General features: G+C 40.6%; 1 protein-coding gene across 6 annotated transcripts in view; it reads right to left on the bottom strand.

Annotated features, from left to right (window-relative positions):
• Positions 1-21524, bottom strand: part of aplp2 (amyloid beta (A4) precursor-like protein 2) — a 52206-nt gene that overhangs the window by 17960 nt on the left and 12722 nt on the right. For all 6 annotated transcript variants that reach the window (XM_063493963.1, XM_063493958.1, XM_063493962.1 and 3 more), the window contains exons 2-3: positions 6114-6287; positions 4150-4279 (exon numbers count right to left, since the gene is read on the bottom strand). In XM_063493963.1, the coding sequence (XP_063350033.1) occupies positions 4150-4279; positions 6114-6287 (304 nt within the window). The remainder of the gene's footprint in view (positions 1-4149; positions 4280-6113; positions 6288-21524) is intronic.

Below are 21524 nucleotides of genomic sequence, written 5' to 3'. Positions count from 1 at the left end.
GAGGCGAGGCAGGCGGGTAGAGGGCGAAAAAGCAGTGTTTTGGAAAATGAGAGGGTAGGATAGGAAGAGAAGAGAGCCTGAAATAGTAGAGGACTCAGCAGCTGCTTCTCACCACCCCCCCCCTTCAGACCCCCGTCTGCTTTATACCCACCAATGGTTAAGGTTAGCCACATTAAACAGATTTATCCAGGTTCTCTACTTAGACACATCAATTGCATCTAAGTAATTGTGCAGTTGCTGGTTGGCACAAAATTATTCAACAGAATACTGAATGCATTTGATTTAAGATTTAACTGTCTTCTGGCTTTCAATGAAGATATGATTCATGGCTTTGTTTGACACTTCTGTCACTGAACATTTTATACCCTTTATTCTCATTACTTGTTCTTGCACTACTTCTATTTCACCACATTTTATAGCTCAATTTCTGTCCCATATATCTGCCATTCCATATACTGTTACGGAGTAAAAATTAGCTCTGTCATGACTCCACAGAGCATTACAGTAGAATAATAGAACAGCCTAGCCCAATAATATAACAAAATTATTATAAAATAAACACTTGAAGTGGCCATTCTGCATGATTACTCCCTTCATTTTTATGGATTTGCTGCTGATATTTCTGTCCTCCACTTTTAAGCAAGTAGAGCTCTAACCATGGCATTTGCTCACTTTGTAGGAGAACAACTTTTATTTTATTTCATTGCTGCTAATGATTTAAATTGCCTTCCACTCAACTAACTCTGGCCTCCTTTCCAGAGAAACAAGGAGAAACTGAGAAGCTCAAGGACGAATATGACTCCCTGTAACCCTCAGCTCCATATATTCTCCACCGGATGCTAAGCGATTCATTCACTTATGCTTTCATTTCGTCCACTCACTCTCAGAGGCTTCTCTGGTTGTGAGGTGGGGTGGGTTTCAAGCAGATGCCGTATGCAGTCACACTGCAGTGGGTGATGGATGATGGTGTTCGGTGAGCAGCTGTGCCTTGCTCACTGCAAGAAACCCAGCGCCGTGTGTTTCTGTGCATTAGCTCAGTTTGTGTAGTTGCAAGTGTGAGCGTAAGAGCATATACTCTTCTATTTCTGTGACCTCCTCTCCACATACTCTCTTCATCCACTTTTCCTTTAACCTGCCATCTATCAGATGCCCTTGCTAACACTGTCAAATTCCTGGTCTGGCTGCACTGAATGCATATAAGGCATGTACCGAAGATCCCCTCAGTGCTGCAAGGTGCTAAATCATAGCGCATAGCTTTTGTGTTTCAAGGACTCTCAAGGTGAAACCTGCTGTCATTAATTTCAGTGATAATTTCTACACCCTAAATTCAAATATAAATATGGATGGAAAAAATGAGTGTTTCCTGGACAAAAATAGTTTGAAATACATAGTTTTTCTTCATCAACAGATGTTAAAATAAATTAGATGAATATTATTAATACATGCATGCACCTGTTGTTTTGTCTGATTTTAAGCCATATAGCTCATTTAATGTGAAGTTCTTTTTGATTTCTCGGCTAACCTTTCATTTACATTTGGATTGTGCTTTTTTAAAGCAGAGGGAACCAGACATTTCTAAAATCAGGAAGTAGCTGGAGTTTGATGATACATAATGGAAAGAACACTTCATTTAACTACTGGTTTTAGACCCTAGAAAATGTTTTGTGATGGCCTGAAGACTTATTTCTGACTCTGCAAAACATTATTCAAGCCATAATGGAATACTAACAGATTGCGCATTAAGCTTTTTTTGTACACATTTTCAGTGTATTCACAATAGCACGACTCAGCATCTGTTACGACAACTGAACTTGTCACTGTGTATCCTGCCCTTTGTTCCACCAACAGACTTAGTCAACAGGAAAAGCAAAGAATGTGCCATGTGCATAAATGTTATGCAATTATGTACATTTCCCACCCACCTAAACATGGCTTTAAAATGCCTCCTGAAAAGTCTACAAAGTATCTTAAAAAGGCTTTAATATGCCTCAAATAAATGATGCCATATTGGAGACAGCTACCAGGGGCAGCAGAATTTAAGCCCCTAGTTCTATAAAACCAAAATGCAAATGTAAAGTTGTCTCAATAAATCAGTGTTTGCAAATACAAAGAGTGCACCTATATTTTTTTCCAACAACATGCAGTCTGCAGTCAATTTAATCACTATGTAAGAGACACGCCAACAAACACCAGAGTCACACATGTGCAATAACTGTTTTTACCATTCTAGACATAATAATAAAAAAGTCTCTAAAATAATCCTGACCCGTCTGACAAAGACATCATGCTGCAGGGATTAAAGTGCCATGGAACAAAAATCGCATTCATTTGCAGAGCCATTGTTTGAGGACAGGAAACATGGAGGGATTGTGGCTCTGAGCCTTTGCATGGAGAGAGATGGACTACAGCACAACCCATCTCTCCCCTTTTACACTGAGCTCCTTCCTTAGCACTTGCATTATTCATATAAACCTATTAATTTGACATGGGTGCAGGTCTAGCCCTTTTAATCAAATCCTTCCAGCTAAAGCCCATTTCCCTTTGGAGTATTTCATTTCTTTTTGAATCTAGTATAATTAAAGTACACTGACAAACAAAAGGCGGAACCTCTGATGTCCATTGCTCTGAAACATTATGCAGACATTGCAAACAATGAATAATTTAAAAGCACTTGTTATTGCATTTGATACGATAGAGAGGCCTGACAAGTAATGGACTGCAGAGAGGAGCCACGGTGAAGTGGCAGAAGCATGACATGTCATGAAGCATATGATCAGAGCCCTCCAACTAATCCCCCTAACATGCTCCATTACATAATTAAGCAGTAACCCTCTGAACAGCCTTCTTCTCACCAACACCTTATGTTTATCTCTCCTTCTCCATCTGTCCTCTGCTTTCTCAGTTGAGGCTCCTCATTTGGAGCTCAGCAGAGCAGCAGAGAGGGCTCTGTAAATTGATAGGGCATGAGTGTCACACCTTTAACAATGATGACAAAAAATGTGCAAGCACAGAGTGAATCCTTAATAATTCTAGAAGAGGTAATGAAATTGGCCTAATCAAATGGCAGTCGTTTCACTGCTGTTGAGCTATACTTAAAGAGTTTAGGTGCAACAGTCAGCTGTAGTGAAAGTACAGTCCTATTAAGTATTGTAGCCTCTGGATGTCAGATGAGAGGAAGCCATAGTGAAATTTTGGAAAATGATTCCCCCTCTAAATCTCTCATCTGTATTCGTGTCTCAGCCACCAAGTAGCCGCTCTGGATGTGTGTTTGCTGTCCCATGGAGTACCCCAAAACCACCTCTCTGCGTTTGCCAAAAATGCTCTTGAATGGTAGCCTATTTCACAGTCCAGTGCAAGTGCTAATGGCTTTTTCATCCCGGAAAGCGGCACAACTCAATCAGCAAGAGGCTTTTGGACAGAGGAAGGATGCCGGAAAGTGTTAGCAGCATGAAGGAAGATGTTTTTTCTTCCTGACATGGCTGGACAAATACAGGGAGGAGGTCTCGTTTCAAGACTCCATTTCTGTCTTATTGCAATCCTCAGCGGTAGCAGGAGTGTACTGTGTTTTTGTAAGTCAGGGCCCACAGAGGCATGTGGCCTGCATAGTCTGGGGCTATATCTGACATTTAATAAACCAGAATATAGCCATGTTGCCACTGCTGATTACAGTGATTCTGCAGGAGACAGAGGAGAGAGAGCGTTGTCTATGACAGTGCAGGCGAATGGCGAAATGGGGAGTAATAAAGCAGGCCTCCTCACAGACCCCTCTCTTGCTGACCCTGTGTGTCTGTGTGAGTTTATGGCCACTGTCTGAGGAAGGGGGGGATAAGATTGCGGTTTATTGCTCAACAAGCCTCCCCAGCAATAAAAGGCTCATGGCCCTAAGCCATCCATTCTGAAACACATTAGCTCCCATCCAGCCTGGATCTGCTCAATCTGCAGCTCAAGGCCAGAATTAGTCAACTGAATCAGACTCCAATATTGCTCTATGTCACCTCTGGCTAAGATGTATCATACTCTAATCTTTCTCCACCCTGATGGATAATACAGACAAAGGGGGAAAATGAAGAACATCTAGATTTGAAGGGTCATTTACCAACTAAGTGATTTCTCCCGACCCTTGAACCACTCATAAGTGCACAAGCTTACCTAAGCATTTGTAAGGCACTACAACATGGGCGTGCCCTTTGCACACTTTCTTCTCTTTTTTGCACCAGTTCTCAATGCGAATGGGCTGGTTGGCTTCCACCACATTTGTAATCTGGAGCTCTGGATACATCTGCAGGAAGAAGAAGACCCCAATTAATATTAAGCACTGAGAGAACGTACATTTGTGTATGTGTGTCCGTGTGTAGATGTGTGTGAAAGAGAGAGAGAAGGTGAGATAAGTGGAGCTTCAGTAGGATCCTTTAATCCACACTTTATACTCTCTAGATGCCATCTGTTCATCCGTGAAAGAGCATATGATTTACACTTTCCCCAAATGCCAACAAAATGTCATTGGTAAATGCAACTGAAGCTTTTGAGATAGGCTGCTTGAAAATGTACAGCCCTGCTTTTTTTTTTTTCCTTGGATGGCTGCATAATAAACCATGACACCATTTCCAGCAGCCTCCTGGGTTAGCAGGTATAGTAGGAGTACTGAGTAAATAAGAGTGAGGATATCCATGTTGTGGTAAAACTTAATTTTAGAGGCAGCTTGAGAAAATGACAGTCACAAGATCTGGTAATTTAAAAGCCACCCACCATAGTGTAAATAACACCTTAAAGCCTCTCTAGTGACAAATCACAGAGAAATGAAAATTGACTTTTTCCCCCACCACAGTAGCTAATTTCCCTCAGTACACATCAATTTAGTCTTCAATGCCACCCACCTAACCTAAAATGTCCTCAACAAATAATTTATACTTAATAATCTAAAGTTGTGCAAAAGTTTGTTATTTCATTGTGAACCTACTGTGAAGCAAACCCAGCTGTTTTGAACAGACACCATTTTCATTTGCCACGAGCAGGTTATCTTAGTTTAGCAAGCAGGCTGAAAAAAGAAAATAGCCTGGCTCTGTCCAAAAATCTGCCTGAAAGCAGCTCTAAAGTTCACTTATTAAATGGGAAATCTTGTTTTTTTTTTCCAATTCACTGCTTTTTATTTTTGTACAGACATGAGATCGGTTTGATCCTCTCATCTTACTCTCCACCAGACAGAAAACAGGCGTGTATCCAAAAATGTCAAAGTATTCTTCTCAGTTAACTCTCAGTAAATGACATTTAGTATATTTCCTGAGAGCAGCACCAATAAGCTGCTAAATGGAGCAAGAAAAATGAATAACAGCACACAGTAGACTGCAGGTTTAGCCATCACACATGTGCCACCCGAAAGCTCTTAAAATCAACCAGACATGATGAAATTATTATTTTATTATTTAGGTGTAAAAATATAAAGAAAATGTGACAAAATATATGTTCAAAAATACATGAATTTAAGAAAATTTCCTTGTTTCTATGGCACAAAGGGGGGATAAATGGCAACGTAATGTCATGCTCAGTTATCACAAAAGTCATCATCACAGCTGTTTTGGTCAGTGTTGAGACCAGGATTGTTTAACACAACTACTCAAAGACTTTACTTAACGGGCAAAGCTTAATTTGTTAAACTTCTCTGAACTTTAATTATAATTCAAATTAAACAACTAAATAACTACTAGAAATAAATAAAGAAACCAAATATGCCACGGTCTGGCAGTTTAATTGTTGGGTAAATGGAAAGGAAAGGAAAGCAAAACAATTACTGCAAAACAGAACGCAGCAAAATAATTGCTTTATCTCGATTATCTAGCTTTAATAATCATTCAAAGCCGAAAGTGGTTCTGAAATTAAATTTGATTAATTGCACAGTCATATAAAAACAACTATCCAAAAAAATAATAATAAAATAAAAATCCTAGCAATTGTTACTTCAAACACATTTCTTTCACTTTCACACAGTTGCATCCCTAGTCATCTAATTTAATGAACTGACAACCCATGAAGCCACTGAGCGTTCTAAGTAGTAAATGAGTTTCATCAAGTCTGTGAGACTGACAGGATAAAGACGTGTCTGTGTCACAATGTCTTACCTCCTGGCAATACTGCAGTATACCTTCTTTGGTTCTTACACAGCTCTTAGTCCCAGATGGGTCGGGTTCCCAGCGGCCGGTTTGAATGTTGATGTGCATGTTGAGCTTTCCACAGAACATCGCCACCTGTGGCTCGGCCACGGCAAACCCTGTGCCTGCATTTGCTGCCAGTGCCTGCAGAAGGACAAGGGCAAAGGGAGAAATAAGGGTTAAAACACTCAGTCATCATAAAGCCCATAAAAGCTGGGGAATAAGCTGGCTGACAGACTTGAGAAGCTGTCTGCCCCACTCCCATCTCTCATAAACACCATTCTGCATTGTGGAGTCTGATCGGATAAACCAGATTCAGATTATGTGCTGTAATACAGAACTTATAAGACATGAAGTATTGCATGTCTTGGCTGCTGCCAACTCTCTGCTGCAGTGCTGAGAGAGCAGAGGGATTCAGACAGGAGACAAATTAATTGCACCTGGGGAATATTTGGCAGGGTGGATGGTTAAACAAGTGGAGGTTTGATTGGATTTGTGCACAACATTTTTAGCTCTGATGTGCACTGAGTAACTAAGAGGCTTCACACAGAGAGCAGGAGATCAGACGGGGAAAAAAACTGCAGTCCGTCACGCCTCACAAACCAGGACATTCCTAGTTGAAGGCGGAGCTTTGATTGTCTAGACCTCCCGGGACCAAAGTCTTTCTACAAAGTAGAGATCATTTATTCTTCAGAGTAAACAATCCACACACTCTGCATCATCAGGTCAGCTGTGCAGACATATTAGAACAAGATAAGCAGGTTTTTCAAGATATTCCGGAAATATATCCATAATATTTCTTTCTTCTAACGCCATTTCCCATCTTTGTTTACTTTCCCACCCTTTGATCTTAACTGTTTGCTTCCGCTATCTTTGTATACTCTTCTCTGTTATGATTTCCTAAACAATATACTGCAGTTCCTCTTTAAGCAAGCAGGAAGCACAAACACCCAGATGCATGTCCTTCATTTGATAACTAAACAGCTCTTATGATATCAAATGGACACATTCAAAGCTACTGTGCAGTCATCTGTTGTACAAATGGCTTTCATGTGGCTCGGTGTGTGTTTAGCATCAGCCGTGTCATCGGCTCCTCATTGAAACAATAAGTCACATCCTGCTAATGTTCACGTGATGCTAGTGGTGCTACTGCACAGGCATCTCATATTAATCAGTGAGGCGATGTAGGTCTGCATGCCAAACTGTCCCAAAGCAGACACTAGGGAGTCTCCAGACAGGGAGTGGAACAGAACTGATGCCCTCTTGATTGTCATAACATCATCAGACTGAGTAAACACACTTCAGCCCCAGAGAGAGATCAAGGCAATGAGTAGCGACACATTTCTGACCATTTGCTGGGTTCTCAACACAGAGAAGATGTGGGCAGAGGTGTCGCCGCTGTAGCACTGAGCCAAGGACAAAACAGCTGAAGAGCAACGCTTGAGTAACAGCGTGTTAGACAAAGCTCTCTGTTTAATTCTGTGAAGGCTCCCAGGCTGACAATGGATGCAGAACAGAGTAGAGTGAGGACAAAACAAGTGCTGTGTAATCAGCAGTTGGCTGTGCTGTGTGATGAGCTGCAGAGTTAACCAGAGCTGAGTCTGCTTTCACACAGACATACACACATCAATTGAATAAAGCTCCCGCCCAACACATACCTATATATGTATACACGTGCACATTTAGCAACAAGCACATCCTCAAAACATGTCCATCCACACCGACAACCTGATTATGCCTTTACCCTGCTCCAATACTCCCTCTCTGAACTAAAATAGGAAATCAAACAAGGAATAAAATGGCAGCAAATCTCAAATGGTTAAAAACTGAATACTAAGATTTAGGTTATTATTACAGTTATTGAACTGTAGCTAGATAGAGGCTTACAAAAACAAATACAGTACTGTATACAGTATACTGTATACATTTTCTTTTCTTTGAATTTACTTCCACTTTGTGTACTTATACACACATATAATAATGTTTTACCTGCTGGCCTAACAAATTCTTGTTAGGATGCCTGGGTCGTTGACCCAGGGCTTTTGAGTTTATTATATTATTTATAATTTCTAGTCTTTGGTTTCTTAGAGTTCCGTCTTATGGTTTATGTCTCTGTGTTCTATAGTTGCCGTCTCCCCTGTCGGCTGTATCCCCTTGTTAAGTTCGCATCTCTGTGTTATGTTTCCTGTTTTATTTTGAAGGTCCATGTCTGATGTTAATGTGTCTGGTTTTGCTTCCCCTGTTTCGTTAGGCCTGATTTGCCCCAGCTGTGTTTCCCTCCTGTTGCCCATTCCCTGATTGCTCCCTCTATGTATTTAAGCCCTGTGTTTCAGTTTTGTCATTGTCGCGATCTACCGCTTATTATGCTGTGTGTTTTGTCTGCTTGCCTGAGTTTATGTTTGAAGTCTTAGTTCTGGTACCTTTTAGTTCATCATTAAAGCTGTTTGAGTTTACGTTCGTCTCTGGAGTCTGCACTTTGGGTCCTTTTCCTGCCTGCACACAGCCGCCACATAACAATTCTTCTATTTGAAAAATTTGTAGACTTTGCATGGTGAACTATGTATATATTTACGCTGTTAAATCCAACACTAACTGTTAATTGTTGAAAAGACAGCAACTAGCAAGGATTGACCTGAACAAAAAATGAAAGCCTGTTTGCTCTCCACCTGCTTTCTCAGATATTCTCAGAGCGCCTCAGGAGCAGAGAGGTGTAGAGGGGATAGTGACAGCCTGACTACAACTACAAGGTTGCCGTTGAAAAACAAGTGTTGGGTGTGTCTCGACACCCCTTTGACTCCCGCTTTATCTTTAATTCTTCAAGGACAACAATAGCACTGTAGGAAGAGTGGAGGCAGTTAATACCACTGTGGTAAATCTGCAGTCACATGCCTGTTTAGGAGCCAGACTTGCACAAAGAGCAGTGCAATGGAGGGCGTCTGAGAGCGCGAGAAGTGACACACAGAAAACTAGCTCCTTTGTGGTTCCTGTCTTATCCGTGTCACCTTTAGAAAACACACGGCGAAATGCACACTGCTACAGGAGACGTAGATTCCTTTGTTCTTGATTCAACATGTCGCACATTTTCGTCCAACTTTGAAATAGACAATTTTTGTTTGGTTGCGATTCAGCCTTGGACAGTGGCTCATCTGAATGCTACTTCCAGAGCAGTCAAGCACACAACTGGAGTGTCATTGTTCCAGTTCTTTATGTCATTCAAGAACGATGTGCTCTGTCAACCCACGAGGGCCAGCGAAATGGAATCAGAGTAAGAAAAATGAGTCATAAGTAAATACAAACTACACACCAGTTTCGATGTTAAAAGGTCATACGCAATAATATTTAATTACGTTCTTCAATCTTGATGTGATTCAACATGAAATAGAAGTTCAGGCCACTATTTCATTTTTTAATTTTTTTTTCAAGTACAGCAGCCCTTTGATTATCAATTATTTTTGCTAATATTTATGATCAGGGTGCTCATGTAAAAAATCCTCATGTAATGTTATTGCTAATTCAGCTCGCTGAAGGCTTTATGAAAACAGAAAAAACAGACTAGATTGCCTGAAGACATGAAATAATATATTAATAAGTGGGATTAAAAAGCTGAGCCTTCAGCATATTTTGAAGAGCAAACGGGAGCGTTGGATTGCATTGAAAATCATGCTGTCTTTTGAGATTTTGTTGGCATACAGAAATATGCTTCGATACAAAATATTTTCTTTGTCGTGCGTTACCACCATTGTGTGTGTATCTCTATGCTACTAAAATCTGAATGTAATTTTAACTGCTGAGGCACACACCTCACGGACAAATAAGCCACCGCACCTAAAAAGTCATCGAGCCCTCTCATCTCTCATTACTGACTCACCGTGAGATGTTATATCGTGTAAGTGTGAACACCTGCTCCTGTGCGTAAGCTCAGCGAGAGGGAAGACAAAAGACGGAGAGAGGGAGTGGAAGCTGGAAAAAGGGAGAGGCGGTGAGACAGAGGAAAGCTCAGGCAAATTGGGTAAACAGCAGCAGGAAACATGCGCCGATTGGCTTATATCCCAGTTTGAAATATTATTCTCAAGTCAACGCAGACTGTAATGCAATAAAGAAGGTGGCGTGAACGCAGGAGAGACAGGCGCTTTTCAAAAGCTGTGTGGGTTGAGGATCATTCAGCTCGTTTTCACTCTTTACTCCAAACACACACCAGTGTGTGTGCCACCGCTTTCCCAGTCCGCCTCCTACACACAAACATGTTTTATTGGTCTGCTGTGAGAGCCGAGCCAAGTTCCACATAAAACAAGCTAAGACACGGCAGGGCATGTTGTGCTGTAACGCATGAAACACTGAATGAACACACAAACAATGCTCCTTTTTATTCCGGTAACAGATAAATATACCACAGATATTAGAGCCTGGCCCTCTAAGAACCAAGCTACACAAACAAAGTGTTTGTCGTTTGAAGGGTAAAACATGACCGAGTTAAAGCATCTATATATAGTCTACATTAAACCACTGTTTGCTATACATGGTGTACACATTTGACTTATTTATTGCTGTATTGCCACATAGATATTAAGAAACACAGAATTAATTCTCTTTTTGCTCCAAATATTTAGCTGATTGCGAGTGACAAACAAAGCAAAAAAATAATATATTTACAATTAAATGCTGAACCTAAGTGCAGTGAAATCTCTGTAAAAGATGAATCAACATAAATATGCAAGGGACAAGATTTTGGGACCGGAAACTTTTCATTTGTAGTATTCACCAGTTGTGTTTAAGCATGCTCTCTACAGGGACTGTGGAGAACAAAATAAGGATGATCAGGTGTTTTCTGATAATGATGCATGATGTAGCATTTTAAAATTGTATCTGAATTCATAAGCACTTACTTGTGGCATATGGGAAAAGACATAAAGACATCCACTGTCTTCGTTGAAAGCCCTGAAAAACTGTCCTCCAGAGGCTAAGTCATTAGAAGATAATTGATGGTGATTTTCTTTGCTCTGTGTCATTTCCCTTCTCTTTTTACCAACATTTCCTGTTTCGCCCCACTATTTCTATCATGTAATGACAAGAAATGCTGAAAATAATCGACATGACATGAAATGAAATAACAACAAGTCACAGAAACGGTCTAAAAGGATTAACGCTTTACATTTACTGAGATGGATTATTTAGTTCAGGCCATTATCAAGTCTGTGGAAGACATTTTCCCACTGTTTGATATGAAAGGGAGAAAATGATTTTCCATGCAAGCTCTGAAAAGGACTAAATAAAGCCCGATATCAGTAACAATGCAGATTGTGTGCAGAAATAAGAGAATAAGGAAGGTGTAGCTAAGACAGCTGGCACAAATACTTCCCCCCAAAAAAAGAAAAGAGAAAGAAACATTCCTTAATGAGGCTTCAGTAAGCCCCTGCAGGACCAGTGCGGGTCAATTATTACATGACCTACCACACAGCATCTGGGCAAAATCCAAAAGAAGCTAATCCAATCTGTGTGTATGTGTGTGTGTGTGTGTGTGTGTGTGTATGCACAGGTGGTTGTGTGGTCTCAGGTTGACCCGTCAGGCCAGTATGCATGAAAAGCGTGTGAGCTTGGGACACACACTGAGAGAACAGTGGGAAAGGGGAGATGAATACATAAGAGTCATAATCTTCAGAACAGCAGGGTTCACACCTCAGAGGTGATCCACCAAAGCAGACACAGAGGTGCAAACTCTGAATGTGCCAAAACAAACTGTACACAAATTTCCTCCGTGACCAGACAGTCGAATAAACGGTGGAGCCTGGCTTCTCTCATAAACAGTTTCTGGTAATCTGCCCATGTTGTGCATAAAAACAGCTACACTGCAATCAGCTCCAGTGTCAACTGTTCTATAAACTTTTCAGGCCTCACTGAGCGGTGGCAACCGGTCTAATTTTGGCAGAGGTATGGTGAAGCCATTCTCACAGTCTGGCCCCCTTTTAAAAGCAGCTCCAGTACGAGGCACCAGTCAGGATTTCTCATGTTCACAGAATGCTTAGTGTCCATGTGACTCTGCAGAGAAATGCCTGGCATCGTTAATCCACATAATCCTTCCCTCTGGTGACTTAATACTTAAACAAGATATGCAGTAGTGAGAAAGCTGCACTCACATGTACAGGAGTAAAACCTACATGGACAATGTACAGGAACATAATAAATGTAATATTGATTTGAGATGTGTTATTGCTTGCAGTAAAATGTGTGACTGAGCATTGTTTCATTGTGTTAATATGTGTGGGGGAGCAATTAAAGTATGTTTCTGTATTAGTTTCTATAACAGCCGTTAGTATAGCTTGTTTATTGTTTCTTTAGTTTGTTGCTTCTGTAACTGCATTTTCCTTGAAGGGCAAACATAATTCATTTCCCTTTAAACAATATGCAGTGGTTTGAGTCACTGATCAATAAATACTTTGCTTGGTGCCCAGATTTAGACATGAAAACACTCCCATGAACACAACTAATGAAAAGAAAACATTTTCAGACACTTTCACTCGTACAGACGGATTTGTGGATAATGTTAGCTCGAAGAAAAGAGGAAGGAGACAGACTTTGGCATTTTTATCTCATTTAAGTATCGACGGAGCAACTTATGCTGCACAGATCGAAATTTCAGCGGTGACATAAAAGCAGATATTTTTCCAAACAAAGCGCTTCATTCGATTCACTTTGGGTGCCGCTGTGGACCGAGACAAGAATCAATGTAACGGACACAGACGTGTTCATGCCGACAGTGATTTGAAGTATGGAGGAGCATTCAGCCTCTGCTTACGTTTTGCCTATTTAGATTATGAGCTTAATGTGTGCAAAGAAAAGGGGGGTTAAGCTGTTTACCTGAGCCCACTGTGTTGGAGTAAGGTGACTATCACAATAAAAAAGAAATAATGACATGTGTTATAGGAATTACAGTTGGCAGCTTAGAGGAAACTGAATACATGAGGAGTAAGTCTGAGATTAGGAAAACATTATTAGAATGGATATGACAACTTAACAGGAAATAGTGACAGTTCAGGGATTAAAAACAAACGACAAAACTTTGATTTATTATCTGGAATTTACTGATTATTTATACCGAAAAGCTGGCAACTATTTCCCCTCAGTCTTATGGTCACGCTTTGCCAAAAGTTTAATTCAATAAGAAACACAGGAAATCGTTTTTTATGAGAAGTGTAAACCATGGAATCAAAATCAATATATATAAGCTAATTTCTTTCATTAAGAATGTAACATTTATATTTCCTACACACACACGGATACAAATGTAGCTGTGATTCCTGCCAGTCGTGAAGCCCATGGGAAGGCTGGGCGTGAGCCACTGGCACCATCACTACACAAACAACTCACCAGCAACAGATAACAGATGAGAGGGGGGGAGAGACATTCAGCAGCACTGCGACAGTGACATTTTCCTACTGACCAAACACCTCTGCCACCTCCCACCCTCAAAAGGGTAGACAGTAAAAGCTGAATAATAAAAGGAAAAAGGTGTCATGTTTGTAGAATTGGAATCCAAAGGGCAACCCCTCACTGCAATGCAAATGAGCTCCTCTGTCTGAGCAAAATGGCCTTTTGTCTTCACCATCTAAAGTGTCCTGAGACTACCCTAGAAGGAAATGCCCTATGAGTCACTGCCCCAAACCAACAGTGCAAAAAATGCACTTACATTTCAGGGAACAGTTGATTCCAGTTAATGACATTCTCCCCTCTAAAGTCAAAACCTAAACATGTGAAAGTTGCACTTCCACCTAAATTCTGAGTAAGTTTCTGCTTCCTCCTCCTTATACAGAAACATTACTCACTGTGATCTTCCTCTATGAGTGTCCTTTTGTCCAACTACAAAGACTGTACGTGTTTGATTGAGCAAAAAAAAAGAACAATTTTTGTGAAAAATATTTCAATTTGTTCTTCTTCAACATTGTTTACTTTGAAAACAAAAAAACTAAAGTACAACTGTTTTCAAGGAAAGTTTTTTGCTCTCGAACGTGCCTTTAGATGTTTGTTAGAGTTTAAGGTGACAGGGAGATGCTTCACAGAGGACCGAACATAATGCTTCTAATCACTAGCGGTCACCTCTGTATGGTTCATTAACCTCCCATCATTCACAGGCAGACTGAACCGGACATGAGAGAAAAGTCTCTTCCTTCTCCTTCAAACTGTCACATGGGAGCGGGAAAATACTATCACCACACCCTTGAATTATCCATGACACACCAACCCCAGCCCCAGCCTCAGATAAGACAGTCAGCTAATTAGTAATTCTCTATGCTCCACCTGTGCTTGATTGAACATGCCATTGATAATGAGACTGTGTGGAACTGCTTCAAAGTGTGAAAGAGTAAAAATACAGTCATGTAACCATATGCATTTCATGTCTCGAGCCAGGTAAATGATTCAAATTTAACAATGAGTTGATCAATTAAGGAGAGTTCAAAGGATGATTGATCTCAGTGAGATGCAATAAGGAAATTTTTACCTTTCTGACTCATGATGTATCATCCATCCAATTTCCTAACAGCTTGTCCAACTATGACTGAGCCTTTCCGCCCGGATATGTCCAACCCAAAGTTAAGACGGTGACAGACTCATATCTACAGTCAGTTTAAAATCACTAGTTAACCCAGTGTTTTTTTTAAATTGTGAGGCAGGAGTAAAACTAGGTTGAAGAAATGTGGTTTATGTGCATTGAGATAAAAAGAAGAGGGGAAAAAAAAACCTTGATGGCGCTTTGCTGACCTTTACCTTGCTGAAATTCATATTGGATCCTTTTAAAAAAACAACAACAACAACAAAAACTTGGTTATTCTAACAAAAAGCCACCGAATTACCATAACATTCATGTCTTTGGACTGTGGGAGGAAAGTGGAACACAGGAAAAAAACCCACACAGGGAAAGGGACAACATGCAAACTCTACACAAAAAACCCCAGGTGATCAGCACATTCAAACTCAGAACCTTCTGGTCACCTGATAGTTGTTAGGTTCTCATTTTGAGCATTCTGACTAGCTGCTAGCTTGCATGTGGGACATGTATTTTTTCATGATCTCAGTGTGCATGTGTGGGTCTTCTGAGAACTCTAGTTTACGCCCACGAACCAAAGACATCCATGCTAGGTTTACTGGAGGTTCTAAATTGGCCTTTAGCTCTCCAATGGACTGAGGACCAAAGTGTACCCTTCTCTTTGACCAACATGAGTGATTTTGTCCAGAGTGCGATATTCTCCAAAATATGAAATATTAGCAAAAATAGGGGGTTACTACACATTTGTTACATTAATAAACAGAAAATAAAAATATGGGTGTGAAAACCAGCTCATTTTTCTGAGTCCTTCTGCAACACTGCTCTACTATATAAATGTTATTTTTAGTCTATTGGTAGGTGGCCAGGCATCATGATCATAATGTATCGCGTCATAATATTCAAGTTTTCTGGATATAAATTTTTTATTGGGAAATTAAAATAATATGTTGCTACAAATGTGTCATTTTAATGGCTCATTGGTGAGTGTTTGCTTGGAAACATGATGACATCATCATATTTTATACTGGTAAGAACTTTGAGGGGTCTAAGATGTACCTGTGCTACAAGTTTGGTAGCTCAACTTCCAAGATTTTGTGGACAAGTTATTTTTTAACCGCAAAGTAAAGTGTTCACTGGTGTTAATCTTCTACATGTTCTATGTTAAAACAAAGTTAACAGTTCCTGAAACAAGCCAGATTTGAGCTGAAACTCGGATCTCTTGCTCTGTAAGGCTGATATGCTTGGTGAAGGGAGATAAACATCAATGAGACGCTTCTGTAATTAAACTCCAGCTAAAGCACGCGCACTTCGCTGGTTACAGGCTAACAGTTGTGGTGATTGAGCTGCGTGGGTCTGCCTGTGTGTCAGGGGGAGATAACATGGCCTCTCTCCAGCTTACAGCAAACGGACGTGAATAACGACTTGTTCAAATGGCTCGTCACTATGGAAACCATCTACAAAAGCATCCCAGCTATTCACACAGACGAACATTGGGCCTGCAAGAGGAAAGAGAGAAGAAAAGAAGGAGAAAGAGAGAGAGGGGAGAAAATGATGGGGTGAAAGATTGAAGAAGTGGAGCAGGGGAGAGCGAGGAGAAGAAAGCAGGGAGACAGATCATTAGAAGCGACAGAACGACAGGACAGGACAGAGACAAAAGAGGGTGGTTCAGGAAAAAAAAAAAAGAGAGAAAAAATAATGGATAAAGAGGGAATGAGGCCACAGTTGCAAGAGACTGGCATATGAGCCAGTGTGGCAGAGAGGGAGAAGAGCTGCGAAGGCTGAGTGAGTGGCACTGGGGATAACACAACAATAACAGCTGCTCTGCCCTGTTTGGTGCATTCAGCAACACTCTGTCCTTGTGTGCAAACATGAAAATGACCCTCAACTCTATAGGATTTTGCGCATTTTCCCTGGCGTTCACACATATACAGAGCAGACGTACAGTAAACAAAGCTATGTCTGTGCTCGGGACTCTCCTGAACAAAAAAAAAAAAAAAGTGCACTCATTGCCATGGCAGTGTGCGTCAGTCTGTTCAGCAATGTCGCAAGCAGATACTGCACCAACTGCTGCTGGTTTCTTCTAAAATACTTACCAGACAGTAAGTCACGGCTTGACTTATGGGAGGAATCCTGATCAGGGGAAATACTAAACAGTGCTAGAGTTTCAGGACAACTGCATGCCACATACACTGTGACTTCAAGAGGTAAAAAAAAAAAACACATGAAGTGATTGATCTTAGCTGAGTTATTAGCTGTGTAATGTTCAAGTGGCAACATCGGGGGCTTAAAAAAAGCCAGGGTGGAAGTGCAAAAAACTCCAAGCCTTAAAAACAATTTGTGACGTCATAGTAACCACATCGATCTTCTACATTTAGTATATGGTAGCGCTAGAGGGACAAAGATCAATTTGTCAAGACAAATGAATTCCAAACTATACTGACTCGAATAAAAGCAGTTTATAAATTAGAGTTGTCACAATATGTTGCCCATGATAGCACTGTTACAAGATACAGTGATGCTGCAACAACAGATAAATTACTAAACACTCATATCAACACCATCTGGGTAACTGAAGAAGAAGAATAAATCACCCAAAACAGGCAAAAGGTAGGAATTTAGGTTTTTTAGTGTTTTCAATGTTTTTATTATAGTTCTAGCATGAGAGGTCATGATGTTGAGATACTGCAAGTCAAATTGTGAGGAGAGCCCATTTAGAGCACAAGTAGGTGTAAATACAAATGGATTTGATAATTCAAGCACTTCAAAATAAAGCGATACAACAGCTGTATAGAATTTTGTCAGGTGCTGAATATACTACACTGCTATTTACCATATAAAAAGAAATTTCTAGGTAAAACAGAAGCATCAGTGGGAAGGTCAGTGTTTATCCAAGTTTACAGTGTGGTTATACTATTTCTGCAATATGTGAACAGATTTAGAGGTGAAGGATTATGGGAAATAAGGTTGCAAAACAGGGCTGAGTTTAACTACATTCACATATATTAGCAAACATCCAGCCACCTTCTGCTTATCCAATTCAGGATCGTGGGGGGACTGGGGCGTATTTTAAATTAAATGGCTGTTGCAAATACAAATAAGAAAGAATAACTAGCTCATCATCTTTACCAAAAACATCATTACCACCACCTGTCAAACCTCCAAGCTGCCCACAAATGTGGTGATTTAACTGGAAAAACATATTTGGATGCAAATAAAGATCTGACTTTTACCAGATGTTCATTCAGTTGAGAATGTTTTTAAATCTTTCCATGCTGATGTACGATTCCCTGACAGGAATGAAACTAAATTAGTCTGGATGAAAATGTGTGAAAATGGAGGACCTGCAAGTCAGAGTATTTGTCTGTTGGGTTTTTGTGGTGAAAAGCCGATGACTGAAAATCGCTTCAGCCATCAAAGTGAGAGCAAATTCAAATTCACATTGTGTCTGAATGCAGTCTGCTTTAAACTTTTCACAGAGTTAAAAAGATCCCAGGCGGGCTGACTTTCATAAAAGCATCACCACATTGCTTCACCCACACTCTGTATGCTTAGCAGCCAATTTTAAGATTTAGCTGGTACTCTGACCATTTTTGCAGCTTCCTAATATATACAGTCACTCAATATCATTTCCAAATGTAGCACTGTCAAGCAGTTGGGACCCATTTTCAGTCAAAGCCTGAAAATGCATCTCTTCAAGATGAACTTCATGGCAGCCTCTCACTGCTCAATCATACAAATGCCATCTCTCTTTCCCCCCTCCTTTGCTTGCTATAAACTGCTCTAACAAAAAAAGAAGGCTGACATCTACTTCACTCATGTTTGTTTTCCTCTCCTCTGCTCTCTTAAAGGATCATCGTATTGTCACAAGAATATTGCCTGCTTGCTGTCGCTCTCATCTCTGCACTCCTAACTGTATGCTCCTTGTTATCATTACCTTGTAATTATGCTACGTCTCATTTTAAGAGGTTGTGGACACAAGAGCCGACTAAAAGCCTGCCATGTAAATGTAAATGTAGGGAAGTGGAGAGATACTAGGCCAAGAGGAAAGAAAAAAAAACACTGTTAATTAGAGCAAAGTACTTTTTTCCTTCCAGTCTTTTCACTGGGGAGAAGGTGCGTCTGGGCTATTTATATGCAGCTCCAGTTGGTGGGCCAGTGGGGTCTTGTCTTGCAGGCTCGCCCTGACCAATGGAGCTCATTCAGAGAAAAAAAATAAACACTCACAAACTTGATGAGAGTCTGTTGTTTTGTCAAGAGAAACGATCCTCATTAGAACTGGATTTCATTCGAAGAAGTGTTACAACTGTGAGCTCAGAGTGGGATTACAACGGTGAAATAGATTTAAAGGTTCATTCGCTTGATAAAGAATTCTACCAGAAAGCTGATTAAAACAGGTAAAAACCTGCTTCTGTGACATTTACATTGCAAATAAGGTATTCAAATTGATTCCAGTCTGCAATGGCATGTTTACAGGACAAGCAGGTAACGTGGGTTTATATAGTGAGTTACCTGATTTTATTGTAGGTAGTTTAAGAGCCATGTGATATTTACATCATCATTTCATCAATAAATATAGGGAGTAGGCAGCATGGTGGCATAGTGGTTAGCCTCATAGCAAGAAGGTCCTGGGTTTGAATGCACCAACTGGTTGGGTGAAGGATTATGGGAAATAAGGTTGCAAAACAGTCAGGGTTTTCCCCGTGTCCGTGTCCATTTTCCTCAGGTCTATGGCAGCTGGGGTAAGCTCCACCCTCCTGTAACCCTTACCTGGATAAGGAGAAGTGTATGGATGGAAATATAAGCAGTGTCAAACTCTGTGGTGTTATCCTGCCAGCTATCTATAGCTAATCATGTGGTTCAAGAAGACATGATGTGTGTTGCCTCCTGCACGCCCTTTCCAGGGAGCCCTCTCAACTAAATCAAAGTAATTCCAGTAGTGAAAATCTATTTGAAGCGATCTATCTTCTGCTCTGTGCTACAGGTGAGAAAGGACAACTTCAGACAAAGTGCTGACTTCATTCCCCTGATATTGTCTGTGTTCATGTGGGAAAATGGCTAAAGAAACAGATCTAAGACTTTGAGTGCCTCTGAGATTAGAAAATACTGCCAAGGGTTTTTAGAAGTTCTCACAGCTGTGATTATTTTATCCTATCACTGCATTCATTTGGGAATCAGTGGTGGAAGGCATTCTGAATGCAGAATGAGTTTTTGTGGGTTTTTTCATTTTTATCGCCAACGCCCACAGTGTTAGTACCCCCAGCTGTGCTGGCAAACTGAAATCGATAACAGGGCTGCATTGTGCATTGCTGCAAATCAACCTGTTTCTTTACTGTACACATGAACATGATCGATACATTCATGGAAATGCTGAGTCTGACTCTCTACACCATACACGAGTTGAGATTTCTTGACCTTAGTGGTCAAGAAATCTAATAACTAATACAAAGGTAGAATTTGCCTTTAGACAGTATGGTTAGATGGTTAGATGGTCCAAGTGTATCAGAGACAAACACATGAGTCCATGCAAAGTGTGCATCATATATCCATAATCTGAGTCCAACAGGTTAACCAAAGGGACAAAAAAAAAAAAAAAAAGTCCACGGATACAATTAACGTGTCCACTCTGACATCACAGGAAAAAGATTTTCACTCCTCTCCATTTAAATCTTCACGCAGGCTTCCCCTGTAATACATTTTCTCACATGAGTGCTGTCAGTGCTGTGTGGTCACACCATCTTTCTCTCAGCTGTTATCTGTGGCACGTCAGACACACTGAGCTGCTGTTCAGATGCCCGTTTGTTCAGTTACTGATGGCTGACATGAGGATGCCTGCTGCATCCTGTGTTTTATTATTCTTTCATTGTGAGGGCAGGAGCTGCTGCTGAAGCGAGGCGAGCAGAGCAGAGCAGAGCAGGAGGGAAATGAAGAGCCATTTCCACCACAGCCCCTCTTGACATAGATTTCAGACGGCATTCATCTCCCTGGAATATTTCTCCAACCCGTTCACCTCTCCAGCCCTATCAAACATTGCCTGAGGACCATCCACAGCCATCATAATATTGCATTTGGTCTTCCCTCCTACCTGGTTAGATTAGCTACATACAGAGCAGATTGGTTTTTCTCTGGTTGATGAGCGGGAGGCAGAGAGCATACTGAATGGAGCAGTAGAGGGAGGAAGGAAGCAAATTTCTTTTGATTCTGCTTGGGGAGTAGAATTTGCAGTGCATGCTGCCAAATTTGGGAAGAAACACGTCAAGTGATTGCAAGGGGCTGACTACAGCTTCCTTGTTAGTCCAATCACTGTCAAGAGAAGTCGGGGAAAGAATACAGCAACAAAGAGGTGCTGAAGGCCAGAGGCAGGGCTGAAGAATGCTACTATTAGAGAATAAAACAGAGTCTGCCATCTATCGCAAAACCATCTCAATAATTATCCATCATGAAAAATTGATCTGTGTCTCTCCTGGGCTGGCTCGTAAAGCACAGCAATGAGCTGTCACAATAGCTTTAAAATGGGAAATAAAAAGAGCGCAAGACTCTATAAATTGGGGATTGCTACTTAAGAGTCACAATTCTTACTTTGAGTTCTTTTTTAATAGGTAATTGAATTTAAGAATTTATCATTTTGTGAAAAACAAAATATGCTGAAAATTCAGAGTCTAAGATCCTTGATGTTCTGTGCACAGAGGGTTGGCATATGGATTAAAATAAGTTAGAGAAATTACTGGAAATAAGTCTGGTGCTGCAATGATCAAGTGATAATTACACCGAGGGCTTTACCCACAGCTTGTTGCTTAGCTGCAAGCTAAACAGGTGCATGATTGCATAAGTAATGTACCGGAGTTTAA

Source organism: Pelmatolapia mariae, linkage group LG14 (genome assembly GCF_036321145.2).
Source record: "Pelmatolapia mariae isolate MD_Pm_ZW linkage group LG14, Pm_UMD_F_2, whole genome shotgun sequence".
Classification (NCBI taxonomy): domain Eukaryota; kingdom Metazoa; phylum Chordata; class Actinopteri; order Cichliformes; family Cichlidae; genus Pelmatolapia; species Pelmatolapia mariae.
The sequence above is the reverse complement of the archived record's forward strand: the minus strand, read 5'-3'. Positions and strand labels throughout refer to the sequence as shown.